The sequence below is a fragment of the Aulonocara stuartgranti genome (assembly GCF_965226115.1).
Source record: "Aulonocara stuartgranti genome assembly, chromosome: 8".
Classification (NCBI taxonomy): domain Eukaryota; kingdom Metazoa; phylum Chordata; class Actinopteri; order Cichliformes; family Cichlidae; genus Aulonocara; species Aulonocara stuartgranti.
In genome coordinates, this window is record NC_138959.1 from 26,501,642 (window position 1) to 26,525,577 (window position 23,936).

The following is a 23,936-nucleotide window of genomic DNA, read 5'->3' on the forward strand; positions in this document are numbered from 1 at the left end:
TTAGGAGCACTGACCTTCCATTCCACCTCCGCACAGTGTTAACCCTCGACACAGAGCCAGCGTGTGGACACAAAGGGCTGGGTTCAGGTGTGAGCTGTTTTTTGAAGATTTAGCTGGAGGAGTAGGGGGTGGAAGAGGAGGCCCCCAGTGAGAGTCATCTATTTTCTGGCTGAAGTGTGCTGACGGCCGTGCCTCATTGCTTCCATCAGGGGGCCCCGAGACTCCGGCTTTTGTGGATCAGTCTCAACATCTACGGCTGTCGTTAAACTGGCTGTAAAACACGTGTATAAAAAATAAGTGTTTTTAATTACAGAGCACCAGTTGTTGTTTGTGCATATAATGGACCAGTATAATAAACTCATTCCATGTGTGCTGTTCCATGTTTGAGCATGAGATGAGGGTATGTACTGTCAAGTTTTATTACACTGTGTATAAACTGATATATAATCAGTTTTCTTCTACTAGTGGAGCCGAGATTTTGTTTGTAGAAGGTAATCATAGTTAATGATCTTATGTGTCTCATAATGTCAGAACATATCTATTCTTAGTACTTTATTTATATTATATCAAAAGCGTTACCAGAAATCTAGAAAAAGTTTGGGTATATATGCTGATACTGCTTCAGTAAGCCACTTAAGTTTTAGGACTTTTTGGTTGTTGTCAATCCATCTTCTGTTTATCTAGTGCTGGGGGCTGCTACCTAAGTATATAAGCCAAAACGTCCCTGTCCTTAGCCACCATCTTTAGCTTATCCAGGGGGAACCAAGGTATTCCCACGCCAGCCAAGAGATGTAATCTCTCCAGCGTGTCCTGGGTTTGCCCTGAGGCCTTCGCCTGGTGGGTGATGCCTGAACCACCTCAGATAGCTTCTTTCTACTCAGAGCCCCTCTGAATAACTGAAATCCTCACCCTGTCTGTAAGAGAGACACCAGCCACCTGTCAGAGAAAGCTCATTTCTGGTGCAGGTATCCACAATCTCTAAATCAACAGCTTCACTTTTACGCTCGTCCACATCACTGCAGCTGTGGCCCCAATCCGTCTGTCAGTCTCCCGCTCGCTCTTAAACAACGACCTGAGATACTTGAACTCCATCACTTGGAGCAGCAATTTGTCCCTGACCCAGAGAGGACGCTACAACCTTTTCCAGCTGAGGACAGAGGCCTCAGACATAGAGATGCAGATTCTCATTCATTTCATTAAGTCCTTCAGTTTTCAGTAGATATAATGAGAAAGGAGTCACTGGTAGTGAAAGGAGTCACTGGTAGTGAAAGGAGTCACTGGGAGGTAACTGTAGAGTTTCTCTGGTTTGAATCCTTTAGCTTCCTTTTGCCCATTATTGTTGCTTTATTACTGATGAGTGGTTCAAACCAAAACATAGTAAGAAGAAGGGTGAATCAAAGTGAGGTAAAGAGCCAAAGTATAAAGAGTATAAAGGGTTTCAGATCCCATAATGATGGACAGATAGCTCACGGCACTTTTACCCAGAAATCTTTGCATTATATTGTATAATTTTGTTGTCCGATATCCTTCTTTAACTGTTGTGTTCATGGCAGGTGGAGAAGCAGAGAGCTGATCTCACCAGAGAACTGGATGATCTCACAGATCGCCTTGAAGAAGCAGGAGGAGTCACCGCCTCACAGGTAAACTACCAGTACACAAACACTGTCGAGCTGCACACTTCTGGACTACATAATTTCCCTCATAAATAATCCCAGATTGTACAGCTAAATGCCCTAGAAAATCTAACTTAAATTACTTCCTGTGTGTGTCGAACAGATGGAGGTGAACAAGAAGCGAGATGCAGAGCTGCAGCGCCTGAGACGAGACTTGGAGGAGTCCTCTGCCCAGTCTGAAGCTCAGGCTGTGTCTCTGAGGAAGCGGCACAGCGACGCCGTCACAGAGCTCACAGAGCAGTGTGAAGCTCTGCAGAGGACCAGAGCCAAACTGGATAAGGAGAAGCAGAACCTGAGGATGGAGGTGGATGACCTAGCTGCTTCACTGGACAGTTTACAGAAGGCCAAGGTCAGGATCTGAGATCACATGGACCTTATCTGTATTTTGAACAAGACAGCAACGTCACAGACTTTTGTGATGAGCGTGACCTAATGTGCTGTGATGTTACTGTGCCCCAGGCATCCTCTGACAGCCAGATGAAGAAGCTGGAGGAGCAGCTGTCTGAGGCCAACAGGAGAGGAGACGACCTGCAGAGGACGCTCACTGAGATCAGCGTGGCCAAGAACAGGCTCACAGGTAAAACAATGTTACACCTGTGGGACATGAGCAATTACAGAAAGTCATTCAGAAATCCCATTGTCCCATCCTGTCAGTGGCTGTGGCTCAGGCGTTAGAGCAGATCAGCTACTCACTGGAAGGTTAGTGGTTCGATCCCAGTCTGCATGCCTAATGTCCTTGAGCAAGGTACAAACCCAGTTGCAAGTTTTCTTAATCAGTTTCTTTCTGTCTTACAAGTAGGCAAAGCTTGATGCATATACTTTAAGGTTAAAGTGATCTTCTCCGGGATGTTACATGCAGCCTTAATTCACTAAAACTGGCTCCCAGTAGATTTTGTGCATGTAAAAATAATTTATTTTGATGACAACTAGTTAACGATTGACACAAAAGACGGTGGTGGTATGAACTCATATTTCATATTCATATTTTAAGAATAAAAAAGATCCGTTGTTGGGAAAAAAGACTGTCAGTAATTTCTAAAAAATTTTTGAGTAATTCTTTCTTTTATATTTTGCCAACGACAAACCTGACTGACTAAGCCCTCCTGACCACTTGTCCTCAGGAGATTTGGGAAAAGATCTAAAAAGCAAACTATTTAGGCAGAAAACGAATGTGTTGTTAGGATAAGATCAAGTATGCATACGTACATTTTAATTACATTAAGTTTACCAAAGCAGGAAGGAAGGTCAATCAAAATTAGAGCAAATCCCAAATGAGAGTAAAGCACCAAAAAACTGCAGATGTGTCCTCTAATGCAACACGATCACATCTTTCATTTAAGACTCTGAGGACCTTGTCTCCAGGTTTTCTAGTGAAAATGTCTCCAAGAAGTCTCGCAGAGACACTGACATGGTGTCTATTTGACACAGCATTTTATGCTACACTAAGACATTACACAGCTCTTTTTGCATTTCTCCCATGTGAGCTCATAATAATATGAAATATTTTGTTTCAACCACTGAAATAAAATAAATGTAACTTCCTGGAAGATGTGTCTTTGCTTTGCCACCACGTTGCTATTCTATATGAACGTCTTAAACTGCATCTGCCTTTTGTAGCTAAATAATCCCATTGTTTGTGTATGGTGCCTGAATTCTGCTGCATGCTACAGTGCATCATTAACCGGTGCTCCTGTGTGTCCTGTCAGCTGATAATGCCGACGTGAGTCGACAGATGGAGGAGGCAGAGACCAGAGTGAGCCAGCTGACCCGATCCAAGACTCTCCTCCAGTCACAAGTGGAGGAGCTGAAGAAACAGCTTGATGAGGAGGTCAAGGTCTGTGTTTTGAACATAAAGCAAAAACACATACTTTTTGTCTGTTTTGCAGTTTAAAGTAGGCTTATTCAATAGAGTTAGTTACACAAACTTAGTATTTAAAACGTTTCTACTATTATAGCGTGTTCTGTGAATGTGGTTGCCTTTGTGAGGCTATTAGACTGATTGTTTTTGGTAAGATTTGGGAGAGAGTCTGGAGAGGTGGAGATGTGTGCTGGAGAGAAAGTCAGAAGAAGCAAGACAGAATCTATGTGCATGGGAATGAGAGCGAGGCAGGTGGGATGCTGGAGACACAAGTGCAGAGGTATTGTAGGTGGATGATTTTAAACACCTCGGGTCAACCATCCAAAGTAACAGGCAAGTGCACCTCTACTGTGCACAGGAGAGGTGAAGAAGAAACTGCAGACAGGATGAAGCAGGTGGAAATGAGTGTCAAGGTTGATTAATGGACAATCTTCGGATTTAGTCGGCCTGGTGAAAGGTAATGGGGAAGTGTGAGTGTGAGCCTCCTAGTCTAAGAAGAGTATTATGCATGCAATCATAGATGATCAGAATCAGAATCACCTTTATTCGGCTAAGTTTGTGTACACAAACAAGGAATTTGACACTGGTACACTTTACTCTCAGCATATGAAATGTTTCAAATATGCAATTTTAAATATGCAGTATATAGACATACAAATAGTGAGTGTAATCAAGAAGAGACAAAAAGATGGGCAGTACGAGTGAAGACTAACCGACACCTCTATGTCCCAAACGGATGTGTCATTTTATCAAAGCTTTGTACGTTAGTTCAGCTTTTATATTGTGCTTGTTCTCCAAACAGGTTAAAAAACCTTTTAACAACCATGAGTGAAGTGAGTCAGTGTGTTAGCACAGATTTGTGTTACATTTCTGGGCTTTACACTGTGCTCAAAGTGTGTCTCTTCGCTGGTGTTGCCAGTGTAAGCAGGGGGTCAGCAGCACTCTGAGCTCAGTGCGGCAGGACTGCGAGGTGCTGAGGGAGCAGCTGGAGGAGGAGCAGGAGAGCAAGCAGGAGATGCAGCGCCTCGTCTCCAAACTCAACAGTGAGGTGACGCACTGGAGGACCAAACACGAGGCCGACACCATCCAGCACGCAGACGAGCTAGAGGAGACCAAGTACGTGGTGTTGATACTGGCAGCTATCATCTTCATCTGACGAGATGTGATGCCTTGAATTGAGCCTGTAATGTGTCTCAGAAGTCCAAATCATACGTGTGTCACAGGAAGAAGCTGGCAAGCAGGCTTCAGGAGGCTGAGGAGGCCGTGGAGGCCACCCAGGCAAAATGTTCCTCACTGGAGAAAACCAAGCAGAGGCTGCAGGGAGAGGTGGAAGAGCTCTGTATGGACCTGGAGAAGGTAGACAGAGCGGCTCGTTATATACTCATTTATTTGATGCCTTGCCATAAAGCTTTGGTGTTATAGCAGTGTATGGTCCCTGCCTTAGGCCAGCAGCTGTGGGCAGGCTCTGGATAAGAAGCAGAGGGTCCTGGAAAAGCAGCTTGGAGACTGGAAAGAGAAGTGTGAGGAGCTGGTGGCCGAGGTAGAGGGCTGCCAGAAGGAGAGCAGGCAACATGCCAGCGAGCTCTTCAAACTCAAGACGGCTCATGAAGAGACTCTGGAGCAGCTAGAGGCTCTGCGCAGGGAGAACAAGGCCTACCAGGGTATGACGGCACACATGTGAGGGCTGAATGAACATACAGCTGCCTGTCTTGGATTGCCTCATATGCAACTTCTTCTTTGTCCCACAGAGGAGGTAGCAGACCTGACAGAGCAGCTGTCCGATGGAGGCAAGAGCGTGCATGAGCTCCAGAAAGCAAAAAAGAAAATTGAGATGGAGAAAGAAGAGCTCCAGGCCTCGCTGGAGGAATCTGAGGCCGCACTGGAGGTGAGTGCTTTATCAAGTCTAGATTTGCTCCAATATTTGAAGCTTGTCGTTTGTAAATTGTGCGTTTCTTCTTCATTCCTCCCGTTTTGCCAGGCTGAGGAGACCAAAGTGCTGAGGCTGCAGCTCGAGTTGTCTCAGGCGAAAGCAGACCTGGAGCGCCGACTACAGGAGAAGGAGGAAGAGGCGGAGGCTGCGAGGTACCTCAGCTTCCTCTCATCCTTCATGTTTCTCTGCATTCTGTTTTTCTCCACCATAATGTTTCTTTTTAAAGTTTGCAGATAATACACAGTTACACATGACACTGGAACAGGGTTTAGTCTATTTAAACTTTGGGTAACTTTCCCCCTTGATGTGGTTCGTTTGTGCAGAAGTGAACATGGTAATTGCACTCTAGTGCAAACCAAATAAGCCACACTGAGACCCTTTGAAAGAGGTGCTCGTGGTCTAGTCCAGCCAAATCTAGAGCAGCTGGTTTTTGGTAAGAGCCTTGATCCAGCCCAACTACCAGGTGTACGCTCCAAGTCCAAGTGGCTAACTCTGATGAGCATAATCATTAGCTTCTTAATTTGTTTACTTAAGTAAGCATCTAAATCTAGAACAGAACTTTTTCTCAAAGTTTTTATGAAAGCTAAAGATTCATGAACACAGAGGAGAATGAACAGAACCCTTAAGTGGCCATTAGAGCTCATTTTTGGCACTTATATGCCATCTTTATTTTGCTGTTTATCTAAGACAATGTTTTTCATCTTGTTCCCTCATGCCCAACGTTAGAAAAAGCCACCAGAGGGCGTTAGAATCCCTGCAGGCCAGTCTGGATGTAGAGGTGAAAGGGAAGTCGGAGGCACTGAAACTGAAGAAGAAACTGGAGGCTGACATCAATGAGCTGGAACTGCAGGTGGACCTGCTCACCAAGAGCAACACAGAGCTCAGCAAGAACAGCAAGAAGATGCAGCAACAGATCAAGGTCTGCTCACAACATTCGGCAAGTACAGTAAGTGTTTTCTACACCACCCTGCTCACAGAGCAAGTGTCTGTCACAGGAGCTGCAGGCTCAGCTGGAGGAGGAAGTGAGGAGCCACGAGGAGTGCAGGGAGGAGCAGGTGGCCATGGAGCGACGCTGCTCTCTGCTGGTCAGCGAGGGTGAGGGGACCCACGCGGCCCTGGAGAGCGCCGAGAGGGCCCGAAAGGCTCTGGAGATAGAACTGCAAGAGTCCGGGGAGAAATACAGCGATCTCAACAACCAGGTATTACACAGTGCCTCCGCTTCTGTTTCACTCATTCTAACCGGACCCACATACACTCACAGACTTCCTGATGTGTGTCCAGTTCCAGTCGGCTCTCAGCGGGAGGAGGAAGCTGGAGGTGGATCTCCAGACTGTGCAGCAGGAGCACGAGGAGCTCCAGGCCGAGATGAGAGGATGCACAGACAAAGCTAAGAAGGCCACCTGTGAGGTAAAACACATGAGATGACTCCATGTCGAAGCACACAGCAGATTAATACAGACGAGGTCGGTAACGCTGGAAACGGATGTTCTGTTCTGTAAGCTTGCACGAGTTGGGGAGGAGCTGCGTCTAGAGCAGGAGCACACGCTCCACCTGGAGAGAGTGAAGAAAGGACTGGAAGCCCAGATCAAAGAGATGAGCAGCAGACTGGAGGAAGCTGAGCAGATGGCTCTGAAAGGAGGAAAGAAGATCATCCAGAAGCTGGAGGGAAAGGTACACACAAACATGTCAGAATGCCTGAACTGTCGCTTCTTTTTAGCCTCACAATGTTGGCGCTGTGAAGCAACTGCTCTGGGATATGTGCAGTTACTTTAGCTAGTGTGGTCACGAGTATCCCTGCTGTAAGTGTCTGCACAGAAGAAGTACTTACCTGTTAGACTTATAAAGTAATTCAATGTGTAAAGTCGATTAATAATCAATACTGCTGTAGTTTAAATTTCTTCCAGAAGAAAATCTTGCTACAGGGCAGGCTTCATGAAAATGCTGCCTCCTGGAACTTATTTGAACCGTTACCCTAAAGTACATAAAATCATAAAAAGTCAGACCTGCAAGAAAATCCTCCTAAAAGTGATGTTTCTAAACCATTCTTTATTTTTACAATATAATAAGATGATATAAAAACTAATTAGAGGATTAAGGATTTATATTTACATGCTAGTGGCTAGCCATTTGCACATGCCTTTGCATGTAGCACACTGGTATATGCAGAAATATGACAAAACAAAGTTATGAGCTGTATGTTATTGAGTATTGGTTGTCTGGCCTGCAGTACATTTCTGCTTTTATGGAACTTTTGACAAATAACAAATTGTAACAGAGTGTGTCTTCACTAAACACTCAGTGGATAAATATGAAGCCTTCCTGCACACAATAGTAGATACTCTTTGCATGCAGGTGAAGGAGCTGGAGCTGGAGCTGGACTCTGAACAAAAGCGGCACGCTGAGACGGTGAAGACGCTGCGGAAGAACGAGCGTCGGCTGAAGGAACTGCTGTTCCAGTCGGAGGAGGACCAGAAGAACCAGCAGAGGATGCAGGAGCTGGTGGAGAGGCTGCAAAACAAGATGAAGGCCTACAAGAGACAAGTAGAGGAGGCGGTACGTCACCTCATCCTCTTACTCTGAACACGTTTCCAAGCATGGTGTTTGTGGGCTTTTTAAAATAACTCACACTGCTGTCACTTCAGGAGGAACAAGCTAACATGAACCTGGCAAAGTACAGGAAGACCGTGCACGAGCTGGATGATGCCGAAGAGAGGGCGGACATTGCTGAATCAGCGCTCACCAAGATTAGGACCAAGAACAGAGGAAGCTTCGGCAAGGGATACTCCTCCGTAAGTATTCTCTGGAACAGTATATTATCAGGTGTATTACGCGGTTTATTAAATAATAACTCCATGTTAGCCTCTTCTACTAAGTACTTGTTCTGACTCTAAGGCCTGTGTCTGTTCTAACAGGGTTACAGCACTCCGTACCCAGGCCGAGTCCGGTCACCCAGTTCAGTGGGCTCAGAAGGCGGAGGAGAGAAGATCCTCAACGATGACGAGGAGTCAGTCAGCTCCCTCATCCCAGCCTATCTCAACTCCCTCAAGAAGCTCATGATTGATTAGGAGCATGGCTTCAATTTCACCATCGTCCCCCAGAAGTGAAGCATGGTACAGTATGAAGTTTGAAACCATGGGTGGAGCCTGACTTTTTTTTGTGTATGCTGTACATTCCTGTTGAGTTGTCTACAATGTACTTGTGGCTTCCTCTCTGAGTGAAAGCTCATAGCCCTGACACATTCCAGCTTTATATCCCCTTTTTATCCATTTATACTGTAACATTTGTATGTAAAAACTAATAAATGTATTTCTAAGTGTTCCAAATTTCCAAATATCTAAAGAACAATCCTCAGGCTGATTCTCAGTCTGGAACACACCATTTTATATGAGATATTGTATTTGTTTAATACATAAAAAGCCAGACAAGACAAAGCATCAATAGTTAGAAAATAAAACTGGCACCCAGAAACTGCAGTTCCTCTAATGGCCACATGAGGCTGTTCAAAAAGCAAGTCAATCCACTACAGACTTCCAAATCAAAATGTGCAACTTTACTGTACTGACATATATACGGGGTGGCTGAGACTATTCCAGACATTTGTGCTTTAGCAGATATCCTTCTCTTTCTGTAAACATGCAGAGTTTATGGATGCAGCTTGCTAATCAAGCCTGCTAGCATTAGTATTTACACTTCCTGATTTCTTTTTTTTTTTTTTTTGCCTGTCACTTCCTGATTTCTTAGATTTTCAAATATTTGTCACACATGCATGTTTCAGATCAAACACACGTGGACAAAAGTAACTGAAGTAAACAGAAAATACAGTTTTTACATGATGATTTCATTTATTAAGGAAAAAAGTAAACAAAAGCACCAGGGGCTATGTGAAAAAGTAACTGCCCCTCAAACATAGTAAGTGGTTTGAGGGGCAGTTACTTGGGATGGAGCGTTTTTCATACATTTCCAGGAAGGATGTTGTTCCTCTTAGTAAATAAGCTCATTATTTAAAATCTGCATTTTGTATTTATTCCGGCTCTCTTTTTCCGATGTGATCATCAGGAAACTACTGTTTGTGGTCAAGATTTCCTTCATTTAAGCAAATGCGTGACAACCTTTAAGATAAATAAGGTTCAAACTGGCTGCAGTATTTATTAAACCATACATGCGAGAGGCTAAAGGGAAGTTTTTGAGTCCGTACATAAGTGGTGACTTAAATACAAAACACTTTTTTTCATGATTAACTTTTGCCTTATAAATGACTTCAGTCACTATCATAAAGTGCTGCTGGGGTGCTGTCAGCACATGGAGTAGTTTAGGCCATTAATGTCAGTGTATTTTCAGATTTCAAATGCATCTGTCTGAACTTTTCACTGACTAAACCTGTAACAAGACCTGACCAAATATGCTGTTGAATGTAAAAATATGTTTTTTAAGGAAATAAAAGACCTTTTTTTCCCCATTAACTCTGTTTTCTTGCTTTTTTTCTTCATTTTTTGGAAACAAACAAACCACAAAGCAACGCATTGAGACATGAGATACGTATTTCCATTTTATTAATGAAAAATGACAACTTTTAGCTGTTAATGTACAAAAACATCTCATTTGTCTCCTTTTAGCAGTCAAGCAGTACTAAGCAGTAATACTGGACAAGAACATTTGGTATGGCAGTTAGCTTCTGCAGTACGGTTACCAAATCCAACTGAAGCAAATGATTCATATTCCAAAACTCTATCATACTGTTAGAGATGTTTTCTTGTGTATAAAGCACTTGTATGTTTAATATATTATCAGTACCAAATATCTACCGTATGTTTTCTGTAAAAATCTATTTAATCTATTTTACATTCTTTCCACTACGATCCCCTTTCAGAGCAAATCACCTTAAAACATATTTACACATATATGTCACAGTTATGCTTCATGAACATAACCAAAAACAAGTCTGTAGCAACTTGTGTTTAGATGTCTTTGTATATGAACAGCAATTTACAGTAAAAGTTGATTAAAAATCATCTGAATGTAAAGTGCAACTGGCTGATTTAAAATTCTTATTAGAAATTTAAAAAAGGAGAAAATTAGATTTGTGAAGTGTTGCCAGATTTGGGATTTTAGTCCTCAGGAATTCACCGTTGGCTATTGCCCAACTCCTAAGTGTGATGATCAGTTACTGCCAGTCATAGTTTAGGAAATGCAGCTTGTTGGTGGCAGTCCCATAAAGCATCTGATTTCCCACCATTTATTAACTGTGTCTGAATCTTTAATGGGATTCATATCCCCTGCTTAAATTGTTTGTGTGTACAATAACAGAAGAGCCAAACTTTGAGGAACAGCACTTGGTGTGAAGTAAAATTTAGCTTGGCCTCATTAAATAAAGTCATTGTATGAAAAGAAGCCATCAGTTTCCGGTGGGTTTAGGTGGGAGGCTCGCATTGATTTTCCACAGAATGTGAGAGTCTGCAGATGTGGATCAACTGAACACTTGCGACAGCTGTGTTACAAAAGAGAAGCCTGCTTTTTTTTTTACCATAGATTGAACCGAAGACCCACCATTAGAAAAAAAACTTTACCTTCAAACACCACTGCCATAATAAGCTGCATTTTGTTTTTAATTAAAATTAGATCTAGCAACAGTAACTAAAGGGTGGAGTCTAGCAAAGTCACCATGTACACACTGGAGACATTAAAGTACTTCATTCTGCTACAAAGTAACAGAGCAACTCTTTTTTTCTGAATGCAGTTTGCTTAGCAGCATCTGTTAAATCATTGCATTTCTGGAGTATTAGCATTACACTTCTGCCTAACATAAAGCTATTCAACACTTACAACATGTTGGTGCTTCTTAAACATTTGCCTCACCTAAGCATCCTTTACTAAAGAATATACATAAAGTTCCCATTCACTCGGCACGAGTAACAGCTTGTATAACACAAAACTATGACAGGTCTCGTCATCCCTCAAAAAACTCCCTCAGACACTGATATCATTGTCAGCAGGGGGGCTGTCAGGACGTAAAGAATAGCTCAGCACAAACTGACCGTCCCTCAGTCTGTTAGGAATCACATACAGATCAGTGTGTGCATGCGTGGGAGGGGGAAGATCCCAGCACAGACTTCCTCTCCTCCGGTACGGAGCCTCGAGCTTGCTGTATCTGGGTGTGAGTTCATCAGATAGCGCCGATATCAGATCTCGATGTCCACTGGGCGAATTTCTCCAGTTTTATTCTCCCGTACCCACGTTTCTCTGTCTTTGGTTGGGTCCACACACTGCAGTAGCTGATCCACTGGCTCCATGGTCTGAAAGAACAAACAACAGCTGAAACGTCAAACAAGAAACTTTAGCCTCTTCTTCATGCTTCAGTCACTCAGAGAAAGTAGCTCTTTGCCTCCCTCTGCTGCTACTAGTGAGGTAACTATACAATCAGGCTATTAGACCCTAAGTAATAGAACAAGCCCAGCAGAGGCCCTAGCCCTGAACCCAGGTATAATTTATTTGGGAAGCACAGATCACAGCTGGTACTATATAAATGAGTCCACCTCTCATATGTGTTGTAACTCCCATATGAATGGGGCCACCCCACCTCTTGCCCTATGCTAGCTGGGATAGACCCTGAGTTGGATAAGTGGAAGAGAACAGATGGATGGATGGATGAATGAATGACGCCTTGGTGTATACTACCTGCTGCTTGCAAAAGACAGCAGACGTTGCACTTACACTTTGGTTGAACATGTCTGTCTCATGTCGAAGGGTGGTGTACTGGCAAAGATGCTGTCTGATCATCTCCACCCGCTCGACCTCCAGTCGTTCCAGCTCCTGAGAAAAAGATCAGTTTTAACAGCTGAGTCACAGAGAAGTTACCGAAACTCAGCATCAAGTGCAGTGAATTCGCAAAACTCATTTGGAAATTCACTATTAGGAAACTGAATGGAATGGATAAAAAGAAAAAAAAAAAGTAATTTCAGATCAAACTAGCACACAATGAACCACAAAACCCTGAAATAGGTGTAAAAATGCAAAAAAACAAAAAAAACAAAAAAACTTATATGTTGGGTATTAAAGGGTAATTAAAGTTAATACCCAACATTAATACTAACTTGTACCACAGGATGGTGTAATAAGTGACCATAATCTTTATTTAACCAGGCAAGTCATTAAGGGGCCTGTTTTTAATCACAATGGAGGCCTGGAAGTGGGCAAAAAAAGTTTTTATATATAGCTAAAAGCACTGTATGAATGCTTGTGTGAATAAGACTTTGTAGTACAGAGCACTTTGCTCACATTGAGTTGAAAGGCACTATGGAAGCACGAGTGACATATTAGAAATAACCACATTTTACCCTTGGTGGTGAAAGTTTCAGTTAATTCTTCAGAAGGTAAATCCAAAAAGCACCTTTAAAGGTGTACAGACATTTTAAGTAATCGCAAAATATTACTTTGACTAAATTATGCTAACACATGTAAAACTCATGCATTCTTACCAGGCTTGTGGTGACCATCTCTTCAAACCATTTGGACTGCGACTGATTATAAAGGTCGACACAGCGCATCAGATCATCGCCTGCCACGAAGAAGAAAAACAAGCCAATTAGCAACTTTTATTTTGAAAATCTATGCACTAATTTGGCTACAACAGCAAAAAACAAAACCCCAAAACAAAGCAAGCCCAAGCACTTCATTTGGTTCTAGCATTTTACATCCAGCAGATGGTGTTGCAACCAAGATATTCCCTCACAGCTGGGGCGTTCGAACAAAACATGCATGTGCAGGGATGTTTTCTCATTACTCAGCTGATACAATTATTCCAGAGCAGCACAGATAATCTAGACTGATAGAAGATTTCATTATGATACCATGAGCAATGAGAAAAGGAAAGGTCTAATCTGTTATTTCATTAATGTGTCTGCCTGCATCCAGCTGACAACAAAACAAACACTAATCATGTAGAAGATTAGATCAGAGAGGAAATGATGCTGAGTATTCTGTTCTTCATTCTTCTTCAGTCAACATGCGCTCATATATGTGCTACATTATGTTCACATTATTCCTATTCCTCTCTCCAATGTGGCTGCTAAATATCTCACAGCCGAGCTAGTGTGGAGTAATATTTCTTACAGTATAATCAGTAGTACAGTGAAAGCGGAAGGGGGTGGATGGTTTCTTGGGGCAGACCTGGCCTATAAGCGTAGTCCACAAATTTTCAATTGGGATAGCATCAAAGCTTTGGGAAGACCACTCCAGAAACTTAACTTGCTTCACTTAACATGATTGACGTGTGCTTAGTTTGATTTTCCAGTTGGACCATCCAACTGTTTCAACCATGCAGTAATTCATTTAAGGTGAAGCTGAAGAATTTGGAACTAGTTCTTTATAAATCACAGGTACTTTATGCAATATATCAGTATAGAGAACATTTATATCCAAATCTGGTTTATAGGTCTTCCCTCTTGCCTGGACTCATATTTACCCACCTAGATTGTTTTAGTATGAACCCAGTTATGAGTTAAGGCTTTAGTTTAGTTTAGAAGACATAAAACAGTTCCTACATTAAACATTTGTCGCTATGAGTTCTATTCACGTGGATATCTCTACAGCTGATATCTCCAAAACTGAACAACTCTTTCAAAAATATTCTAAAAGGACGAAAAGAAATACAGGCCATAAGAAAGCTGTAATAAACTGCTCCTTTTGTGTACAATGCATCCATATATATGGATCTTGAAATGTTCTAGCACTTCTTAAAGTTCTTGCTGCTGCAGCAGAATTTACAGTAAACAGGGTTTTCTCTCACTTCAGCTCAGAATGGCTTCTATAAATAAACAAAGAAAAAAATGAGAAGCACATGCGCATAAGCCCTCCAAGAAAAAAGAGACTCTAAGAACAAATACATATATACATATATATATATATATATATATATATATATATATATATATATATATATATATATATATACACACACATATATATATGTGTGTATATATATATATATATATATACACACACATATATATATGTGTGTATATATATATATATATATATATATATATATATATATATATATATATATATATATATATATATATATATATATATATATATATATATATATATATATATATATATATACACACACACACACATATATATATATACATATACATATATATATATATAAAGTAATGGAGTCTATAAAAGGGTGATCACAGCTTCAGATGGTTGATTTAAACTGTAAGGAAATCCTTGCTATCACTGCTGTGTGAAATCCAATGCAGTGAGAACGATAATGAGACTTTGTTATAAGCACACAGATGCCATGCTTTATTTGTTTTGGCATCAGACTCCTTTCTGCTTCCCTCACACTGCAGTCATCATCATTGGCAGCCAGACACCACGAGCACTGTCAACAACTGCCGCTTTTTCTTTTTTACTTGGTTGCATAAGCAACAGAGGAGGGATCGCTGTGTGTGTGTGTCATGAGTCACGTGTGGTCATGCCTGGTTGGCCCATGACATCACACTTTGGTGGTTTACATTGTTGGCTCTTAGCCTGTCACTTTCCTCAGGTGGCACAGCTAGTAAAAACTTTTATAATCATCAATCTGCTGCAGCTACTTTTCCACTCTGGCTCTTTTCCACCTCCCGCCCTTCTAACATGCACATGTGCTTTCACTATTTTCAGTGGCTTACGATCCATTGTTCACGCAATGTGACATAATGTTTTGTTTGTGAGGAGCAGTGGATGAACCCTTTTACCCTAGTAAAAAAAACAACACCACAGGTAACGGAGACTACAGCATTGCACCATATATGTATTGTTACACAGCTGAATGCAAAGGTGCCCAGTTGCTCTACTTTTACTCTTTATAACTGGCAAAAAAACTTTAAATAGAGGTATTCATACCGTTTATAAATACTGAAGTTATATTGAAATGATAAACCAAATACTGAAACCAGTGAGGACACCTTGGATAATCTTCCCGACTGAAACCTAGAATGGCCAACATTTATAAAATGGGGCTAAAAATTGATTTTATATAACCTGAAACGAGTGACTATGAACTCACCACTAACATGTTTACTGAGGTCAAGTCCCAAGACCATTTTCCCACAGACTTCTAAAGGACCGGAAGTCTTTTGCAACTGCAACCAGAGCCCCCCACCCCTCACTGTTGTTATAAAAAGAAAGCAGGTTTAAGGCCCTTCCACGCTGGCTTTGCTTTTTAAAAGCTGAAGCTAAGTACATCTTTTATACAATCTATGATTATTCTATTGCTGAAAATAGTTCACAGGAAATGCATGTAACATTCGTTCAAATTTAGAATACTCAGCTCCTTTCTGAAACTGCAGATTGTGCTGAAATAATGAATTAATCAATCATCAGCATTGGCAGTATTGTCTGTCTTCCTAAATCCTGCTTAGTGCCCCAAAGAACATAATATATCCTTTATTCTTGCCCACTTCAAAGCAGTGAGAAGAAACAGACACCTCATATAATCAAACAATGCAACAAAATTGTTTCTTTAGCAAGATTTGAAAAACAGCACAGGTTGTCAGGCTACAGCAGGGCAAACAGTGGAAGGATGGTACATCTCCCAGCCCAAGGACCACGGAGCTGAGCATAATTTATGATGTCCATATCAGCGACATCGAGGGATTTTCACTGACGTATTTTGCACACACCGCCTCATTGACAGTAAACACTCTGCAGAGATGCGGACTGCCTTTGCGATACCCAACCTCAAGCACAGAAGCAGAGAAGTCTCTTTCCCAGTCTATTAGGAAAATATGTGGGGGTTTTTTTTTGGGGGGGGGGGTTCTCCCAGTCTGGGTTGCAGCACTGATAGAGCTCATGACTCATGCAAAAAGACAAACAGAATCCCGGTTCATAGGCCAGCTCAAGTGAAGGGCTAAAGAAACACTGAAGGAGGATTCAGATTTCATGTTCAGTAAGTTAGCTATTTACAGGGTCTAAACTTTTACATGCAGGCACTGGAGGGTCTCATAGTTACATTTTTAGGAAAGAAAAGATGCAACGCCTTGTGCTTATTTAATACAATGCTTTTCTAACTGCATAAAGTCGACTAATTATTTCTCTTATTTAGAATTAGCATGTTATCTGACTGGAACCCATTATTAGATTCACTTATTTAATCTAAATTCTATTAACACTATTTCTGAACCTATTAATGCTCCAACCTGTGGCTGCTAACTAAGGAATGGGAGAGGACTGAAATTAATCATGAAAGAAACTTCTGTGCCAAAGATAAATATATTCACGGCGGCAGAAGATATGAAATGTTGACAGAATGTTTATTTACATTCAGACACTTCAGAACTCATGGCTGACCTGATTAATTTACTGATACGAACAGAATTTAAATGTATGTTCACATTTGCACACAATGACAAGTAGACCTGCATTTGTCAAACTGTGTGAGTCCTGCTGTCGGTGTAATTTATTCTTTTAGATTAACTGAGGATAGCACCACCACAAACTACCGCTGATGTGATGATGAAATATATTTTGGGGTTATATATATATATACATATATGTATACATACATATATATATATATACACACATATGTATATATAACATAACATCAGTGTAGAATAGGAAGTTGAGAAGACTCAACAAAGTCTTTTAGCACTGGTTTGGATCCATTTCCTTATCCAGTAAATTTCTGCTGAAGTAAGTTTAGTTTGAAAACAGATGTTGTGCACATACAGTCATAGTGGTTCTTAGAACATTTTGACAGATTTGTTTAAACTACATAATTTTAAACCTAGAAATTTAGAATTTACATGCAGTACCATTAAAGTCGGGAAACAGCGACCAACGGTGAATGTTTCACAGCCACATGAGAGGGTACAGAGTAAACAACAAATACCTCAGTGAAAGTGTGACCCTATAAAGACCCATGGTTTGACCTTTGCCCCATGCTCTGACCTGCTTGTGTGGATTTCCTGCGGGCTTTTTTGATGTCTTCTTCAATCTTGTTGCTGAGTTTGATCTCCAGCTGCTGCGTCTTTAGCTCCAACTCTTTCTGCCTGTCAGACAGAGCTTTACGAGCCTGCCAGAGATAAGAGTCTGAAGTAAAGACTTTCACAAAACAATCTGAATTTCTGGCTGAGCTTCAGGCAGCAAATGTTTTCCTTTAAACAATGTGCAGCATCACGCTAACACGATAAAATAATGTTACACTCTTCTTCAATTCACCACAGTGATAATGCTGTCTGCACCATTCATGCATCATTCAGTGTTAAAGCTTTCTTTTGACAGCCAACAATGTCAGTAACTTATTTGCAGTCCTGCTTTAAATGCTCAGTCGCCCATCAGATTACTTTATTTGAGAGAAACTGTTGAGTCCTTTCTCAGCATGATCGCTGATCATAAAGACACTGACAGATGATGTTAGACGAGCTTTACCCAGTTGCTTTCTATTGTATATATAAACAAAGACAAAATATCCAACAGATGAGAAACAGCCATCTGCTTATAGAAGAAATGTGGAATTATAATCAGCAGTGAGATGATTCCCTAAATAGTTTATACTGCCATATGAAATAATATAACGTACATGAGTTCTTATATTTGTATGAGCTTGGATACCTTCTCCACAGCCGCATAGCGGCCAACCATCTGCTTCCGTAGGTCGGCAATGTGGTGGTCGAGCCTCTTCATGTCCTTCTTAAAGTTTTCCCTGAAGGTCAGGAAGGGCTTCTCCACTTCACTCTGGAGCTGCTCAAAGAAAACAACACATACTGAATACTGATTTTTTCTGAGCAGAAAAAAAATGATGAAAAGCTAGTTTCAGGCAAGCGTTTGTCAGTAAAACATGACTGGCCATTGCTATAATAGAAAAATAGCCCTTTATTGTCATTGTACATGTACAATGCTCTACACCAACTGTGCCGTAATAACATATAGACAGCAGACAGCAGGAATAAATAGCAAACAGGAGAAATACTGACTGCAGCTTTCCTGCTATGACAGAATTGATTCATTAAACTTACAGTTCCAAAATTTCTGAGTATCTTCTTTGAGATAAAAAGGTGAGAGGCACAGACATTAGCCAAAAGTTTTGCTAGTGGCTAATTAGCCAAATATTTGCACTGTTGGCTAGTCAAAAACAGTTTAGCATTCATATACTTTGGTTTGTTGAATCAACAACAAACCACAGAAAATGTAAGTGAGGAAGATTATTCACAGAAGGAGAAAGTCTCCCGGGAGTGGACATCCCAGCAAATTCCCACAAACCTCAATAAGCTAAAGCAACGTTTCAAATAAGAGTGGGCTAAAGTTCCTCCACAATGATGTGAGAGACTCATAAAGTCAAACAGAAAAAGCTTACTTCACTTTATTACAGGTACAAATGCTTCTACAAGCTACCAAATCACATGATGCACTTAATATTTCACACCATCTGCTTCTGCATTTATACTTAGTTGCTGTTAAATGAATAAGGATAGTGTAATATGTCATTTGTTGTCAGTCATTTGAGGTTGTTTTTACATGTCCTTTTTTTTAACATGACCGTATTTACAAAATAACGCATAGAAAAGTCATTAAGCCACTCAGGTCCATTGTATGTCCTGACACTGATACAAAATAGAGCCAAGTTTGGTCTCATTTAGCACTTCATGACTTATAGTGTTCACTACTCAAAACCATGTGGTACTTTGATTGGTTTCAGAATTCTGGTAGCTGAAAGGGAAAACAAATGTGTCAGGCAGATTCATGCACTGAACAACAAATACAGCGACTGTTAATGCACATTAAGAGAAGTTTCAATAAAATGACTTCTTCTTCAAGAGCAACTCAGGTTTATAAAGTTTAGATTACAGTAATGCTAGTGATTAATCACAAAGGGACACCCTTTAATCACCTCTCTGTTTATCAGATTTAATTATCCAGAACCTTAATTAGCCCCATTCGCTCTGGTTGCATTCCATATATCATGTCATCATCTTCTGACACTGAGCTATTTTAGATCACAAATGCTTTGATATGAAGGAGCCAAGCAAAAACCAGAATCTCAGTTGTTATCATTCATTTGCTTCTCTTTTTGCTTGATCCTTTATTGGTAAAGTGGCTTTTAAAGTTAACAGCACATCTTCCAGATCCAAGTTTCTGACAAGGCCATATTATTTTTGAATGACAGCAGCAAGCCCGTCACTGGTAATATGCAATGTGGTGTCCTGTCCCAGCTGTCAGTGATGAATGAGATGTGCAGCTCCTTCCTGCAATCACACCGTCATTCAAAATTCATTTCCACTTAAACCCTTCCTTCTCCTCCAAGAACCTGGAAAAGTGCCGCACATCTGTGCATCACCGATTCCATTTCCTCCATCACTCCAGCTGGAATCCTGGCCTCTGTCTTTTGTCTTCCCCTCTTTCCTTCGACATCAAACATCGAAAACGATCTGAAAATGAAGAGCGCTAGCTGGCCCCTTGAAGACTTTGAAAGCATTACTGAGTTCTTAAGACAGAAGATGCCTCGCTCGTAAATCATCTGCTACCGGTTCCCGCAGTCTTTCTGCTTGTGGGGAAATCGCGATTAAAAATTATTTTTAAAATAAATCAATAAATAAAATGTTGAGTCAAAGCCTCCGTGTCACACACATGTGCTTCAGCCCACAGAGCCATCAGGAAGCCCTTTACTCTATGTCACTGCATTAGAAGGCAGTCTGTCTGCCTAGTGAGTCACATGTGCTGTAGGCTGCAGTACCCGCAGCCAATATGGACGTACTGTAAAACCAAGCAGCAGCGACCGTCCGGAGTGATCAGCCAATAAAATACAGTGTGACCTCTTCATCATAAGGCTTAAAGAGGTTAAACAACTGGAAACATTAGTCCACCTGATAAAACATCCCCCAGTTTATTCAGTAACTGTAAGGTGAAATAAGAGCCTTGGCTCTATGAATAAGAGACGCTCACAGGGAGATGCAGGAAGTCTCTTTGTTCAAATCACAGGGCCACAGTCACATTTATCACTGTTCAGGGTCCCTGAAGGTTACGTTAAAAAGTTAACTGGGTTAGATCACATCTTATGGCTTTTATCTAAGCTAAACCTATTTTCAGTGTAGGTTTAAATGACCCACTTTTAAAAAAGCAGGAGCCTGGGGAAAAGAGGAATTGATGGGCTTTAACAGAAAGCTCAGCAGAAGTGTTCACACCAGTACTCTGTAGTTTCCAAACAGCTGTGGATAAACTGAGTGGCTGGTTGTTAATGCATCAGACTGAAGAAGCGAACTGAACTTTGGCTAAACAAAGTCGGTTAAAAAAACAAAACAAAAAGTGAAGAAATCTTCATTTAGACCTTTGTTTGTGCATTCTCATAAACGTGCGATCTCAAATGAATGAAAACTGTAAAAATGTTGTGTTTTTTTACAAATGTGATGCAACGCAAATAACGTATTATAAAGCTAGGTCGCATTCAATCAGAATATCCTGTCTTCCTTCTCTCTCCTCAACAGATGGCTCCCTGAGCCTGGTTCTGCCGGAGGTTTCTTCCTGTTAAAAGGGAGTTTTTCCTTCCCACTATCGGCAAGGTGCTTGCTCATAGGGGGTCACATGATTGTTGGGTTTTTCTCTGTATGTATTATTCTAGGGTCTACCTTACAATATAAAGAGCCTTGGGGCGACTGTTGTGATCTGGCGCTGTATAAATAAAGTTGAATTGAATAGCAGAGACAAACTGATTCCTGTCCAGAGTGGAAGGCACTAACTGTTAGTTTGTTTTAATCATTCTGATAAGAGAAACACAAATAAAACAAGAAACAGCACCCTCATTTTGTGCATGTATTCACTTTTATATCAGTGTAAAAGTCAAAATATGTTGTCACCATGTACTTCCATGTTCCATTTTCTCAGTTTGTCTTAAATAAATAATGGCACGGTGCAATATGTCGTGTTAATCTCACTTTGCATATAATCTAATTTTAAGACCTGCTAAAACCAGGTTAGGTATTTCCTAAAGTGACAGAGGGTGTCCTTTCTTTCTTTTTTACCACGACTAACTTTAAGCTGTTGTTGTGAATGTAATCTGGCCAAAGAAAACAATGTTGCCTCTTAAAGCCAGTTCTGGTTTGGTCTGGTTGTAAACAAAACAAACACTGGACATATCTTGTATAATATAGTGATGCTAGCTTTGTGTTTATTGGTATCCACCCACTTCATGTTGCCACTGGTAGTTTTGCCTGTTATTGAGACATTCCGTGGTCTCTGGTTGCCACATTGTTGCTAAGCTTTTCCTGTCTGCATCTATTGTATGCCCTTTTGTGCTTTAAGAGATAGACAGGCATGGCGAATAATCAGGCAGTCAGAATACTATGAAAAATCTGTTTAGTTAATATTTGGTTTCATATCTTATTAACCGGATCCGACAGAGTTTGATGAATTACCTTCGAGGAGAACTTAAGGTGAACTTCAGCTTCGTCTGCCAGGCTCTTCTTCAGCTGGGCCCAAGCCTCCCCCAGAGTACTGAGAGCAGATAAGAAGGAGGGAGAGTGTGAGTGGTTAATATATTACACAATAAAAGACCACACACACTTTTATAAAGACTCATAGGGTGGGCATGGAAGCTGTCAGAGAAAATGGGGGGGTAAGACGGAGCCGAGGGAGCAGGATGAATCCCACACACACACACACACACACACACACACACACAGAGTTGAGGCTCATGAGTAGTCAGTGCAAAAGTTCACAGAAGCACAAGTAACCGGTAAATCTACAGAGCTGAGCTGAGGTCCACCGCCAGTTCAACAGATGATTAGGATGTATGGGACATGAGATATGGCTCCACTTATTCTCTCAGCTTCGAGTGCAGCTTTCTCAACACAGCTGGGGGCAGTAAAACTCAGAAGGCTTGTTTTGAAGACGAGATGATGCACATTACATTATCTTCACACGCAACTTGTCTTTTTAATAGTGCAGATATATGTTTGCATTCTTAGACAGAATGGTTTATGGCAACAAGATCATGAAGACTGTAAAACAATCACTTGCTTAGGCAGACAGTCACAGACACACGGCTTTAAGTCCAGGACTGGAGGTCTTCGCGGGTCAGCGGGTCACTTCAAAGCGCCGCTCTGAGTGGAAGACCTGTGGAATTCCCTCACACTGACATCCAGAACATTCCAAACACTGTCGGAGCAAATTCGGGTACCTCCAGATCGACGCCATCTAAACCATTGCGAGCTTTTCAAATCATAGAGATCATTTTAAAGCTTAGATACAACAAAAGCTGCCTAACGGCAATCAGCAAGCATGATTTCTATAACAGTTACACCAAATCATCAGTGTCGTCCAATCAGGTTGCGGAATAAGCTGTGCACCTTTCTTCAGGTGAAGGTTTGTGCCTATTAAATGCTTAATAAGTTCATTCTTGTTTCTCCCACCTCTTCTTTGCTTTTTTAATTATGAAATGATTTGCCTGACAGATAGCTAATATCATCATAAAAAATTAATGGCATAAAAAACTGATGCACCACCGGGTGTTGGCTTAATTGTTGATTCTAGTGTGTCCAGGTTATACCCAGCCTCTCACCCTGTGACACCTAGGCCACGATACACACCAACCCCTTGACTCAAGACAACATTTCAGTTTCCTGCTTTTAAAGTTCTCGAAAAGTCCTGCTAGACACAAGTCATGCAACTCGACAACCATCTTGGTAATATCTCTAGGGCCTTATTTGGAGAGCTATTTTAAAGCTTCTATCTAAATGAAAGGGGAGACATACATCTAAATTGAGCAGTCACTGGCACATAAAAACAGCATGTGTTAACCCACGACTGTTTTCTACACTCATTGGTTTTAACAAGTCGATTTGCCTGTGTGAAATTGTGTGAATGTGTCAGTGTCTTCTGAAAAGTCTAACCTTAACTATCGGAGTTCACACACACTTTACATTGGGAACTACAGAAATTGACCCTTTTGTCATAACAGTGACATCGTTGTCTTTAAAGACTGAAAGCAGATGTGTTTATGTTTGATGCCTCAGTAACAAAGGTATGGCTGAAATGAAGATAGATGTCAGCATTAAAAGAGTCAGCCACCATGGCTGAACAAAGAAAACAGCACCACCGACAGAATCTTCCTATAAATAAGCAACACTTCTGTTTACATTCAGTGGTACTCACTGAAATGTAATCTGTATATCCTTGAGGTCTGACCAATGCGCTGAAGATATTTATTTATTTATATTTTGCTCAAGTCATAAAATCCTTATTTCGTTGTACATATACAATAACAATAAAGGGCTATTCTATTCTATTCTATTCTAATGTTCAGCTGAGTGTAACACGAGTTTAAGTAAAGCAGAAAATTCTCACATTCAAAAATCTAGAACCATCAAATGTTTGGCATGCGTGCTTAAAAATTGACTTAAATGATTGAATTGAAATACAACTTTTTCACCTAATAAATCAATTTTTTGGTTTGTGGGTAGAAAAATAAGCTTGAAAACACTCCTTTTCT

The 23,936-nt window shown here is 40.9% G+C and overlaps 2 protein-coding genes across 4 annotated transcripts in view; one reads left to right on the top strand and one right to left on the bottom strand.

Moving 5' to 3' along the window:
- LOC309712921 (uncharacterized protein MYH16) overlaps positions 1 to 9,921 on the top strand; it is a 61,711-nt gene extending 51,790 nt beyond the window's left edge. For all 3 annotated transcript variants that reach the window (XM_082544130.1, XM_082544129.1, XM_082544128.1), the window contains exons 8-23: positions 1,554 to 1,640; positions 1,777 to 2,022; positions 2,133 to 2,250; positions 3,380 to 3,507; positions 4,451 to 4,647; positions 4,755 to 4,887; positions 4,976 to 5,192; positions 5,280 to 5,416; positions 5,510 to 5,613; positions 6,188 to 6,380; positions 6,457 to 6,660; positions 6,743 to 6,868; positions 6,962 to 7,132; positions 7,814 to 8,014; positions 8,104 to 8,250; positions 8,374 to 9,921. In XM_082544130.1, coding sequence (XP_082400256.1) covers positions 1,554 to 1,640; positions 1,777 to 2,022; positions 2,133 to 2,250; positions 3,380 to 3,507; positions 4,451 to 4,647; positions 4,755 to 4,887; positions 4,976 to 5,192; positions 5,280 to 5,416; positions 5,510 to 5,613; positions 6,188 to 6,380; positions 6,457 to 6,660; positions 6,743 to 6,868; positions 6,962 to 7,132; positions 7,814 to 8,014; positions 8,104 to 8,250; positions 8,374 to 8,526 — 2,562 coding nt within the window. In that variant the 3' untranslated portion in view covers positions 8,527 to 9,921. The remainder of the gene's footprint in view (positions 1 to 1,553; positions 1,641 to 1,776; positions 2,023 to 2,132; positions 2,251 to 3,379; positions 3,508 to 4,450; positions 4,648 to 4,754; positions 4,888 to 4,975; positions 5,193 to 5,279; positions 5,417 to 5,509; positions 5,614 to 6,187; positions 6,381 to 6,456; positions 6,661 to 6,742; positions 6,869 to 6,961; positions 7,133 to 7,813; positions 8,015 to 8,103; positions 8,251 to 8,373) is intronic.
- A 68-nt stretch (positions 9,922 to 9,989) lies between these two features.
- The window catches only part of gas7b (growth arrest-specific 7b), a 61,097-nt gene continuing 47,150 nt past the window's right edge, over positions 9,990 to 23,936 (bottom strand). The window contains exons 9-14 of the mRNA XM_082544133.1: positions 21,862 to 21,940; positions 18,068 to 18,196; positions 17,405 to 17,528; positions 12,934 to 13,013; positions 12,170 to 12,268; positions 9,990 to 11,751 (exon numbers count right to left, since the gene is read on the bottom strand). Coding sequence (XP_082400259.1) covers positions 11,638 to 11,751; positions 12,170 to 12,268; positions 12,934 to 13,013; positions 17,405 to 17,528; positions 18,068 to 18,196; positions 21,862 to 21,940 — 625 coding nt within the window. The 3' untranslated portion in view covers positions 9,990 to 11,637. The remainder of the gene's footprint in view (positions 11,752 to 12,169; positions 12,269 to 12,933; positions 13,014 to 17,404; positions 17,529 to 18,067; positions 18,197 to 21,861; positions 21,941 to 23,936) is intronic.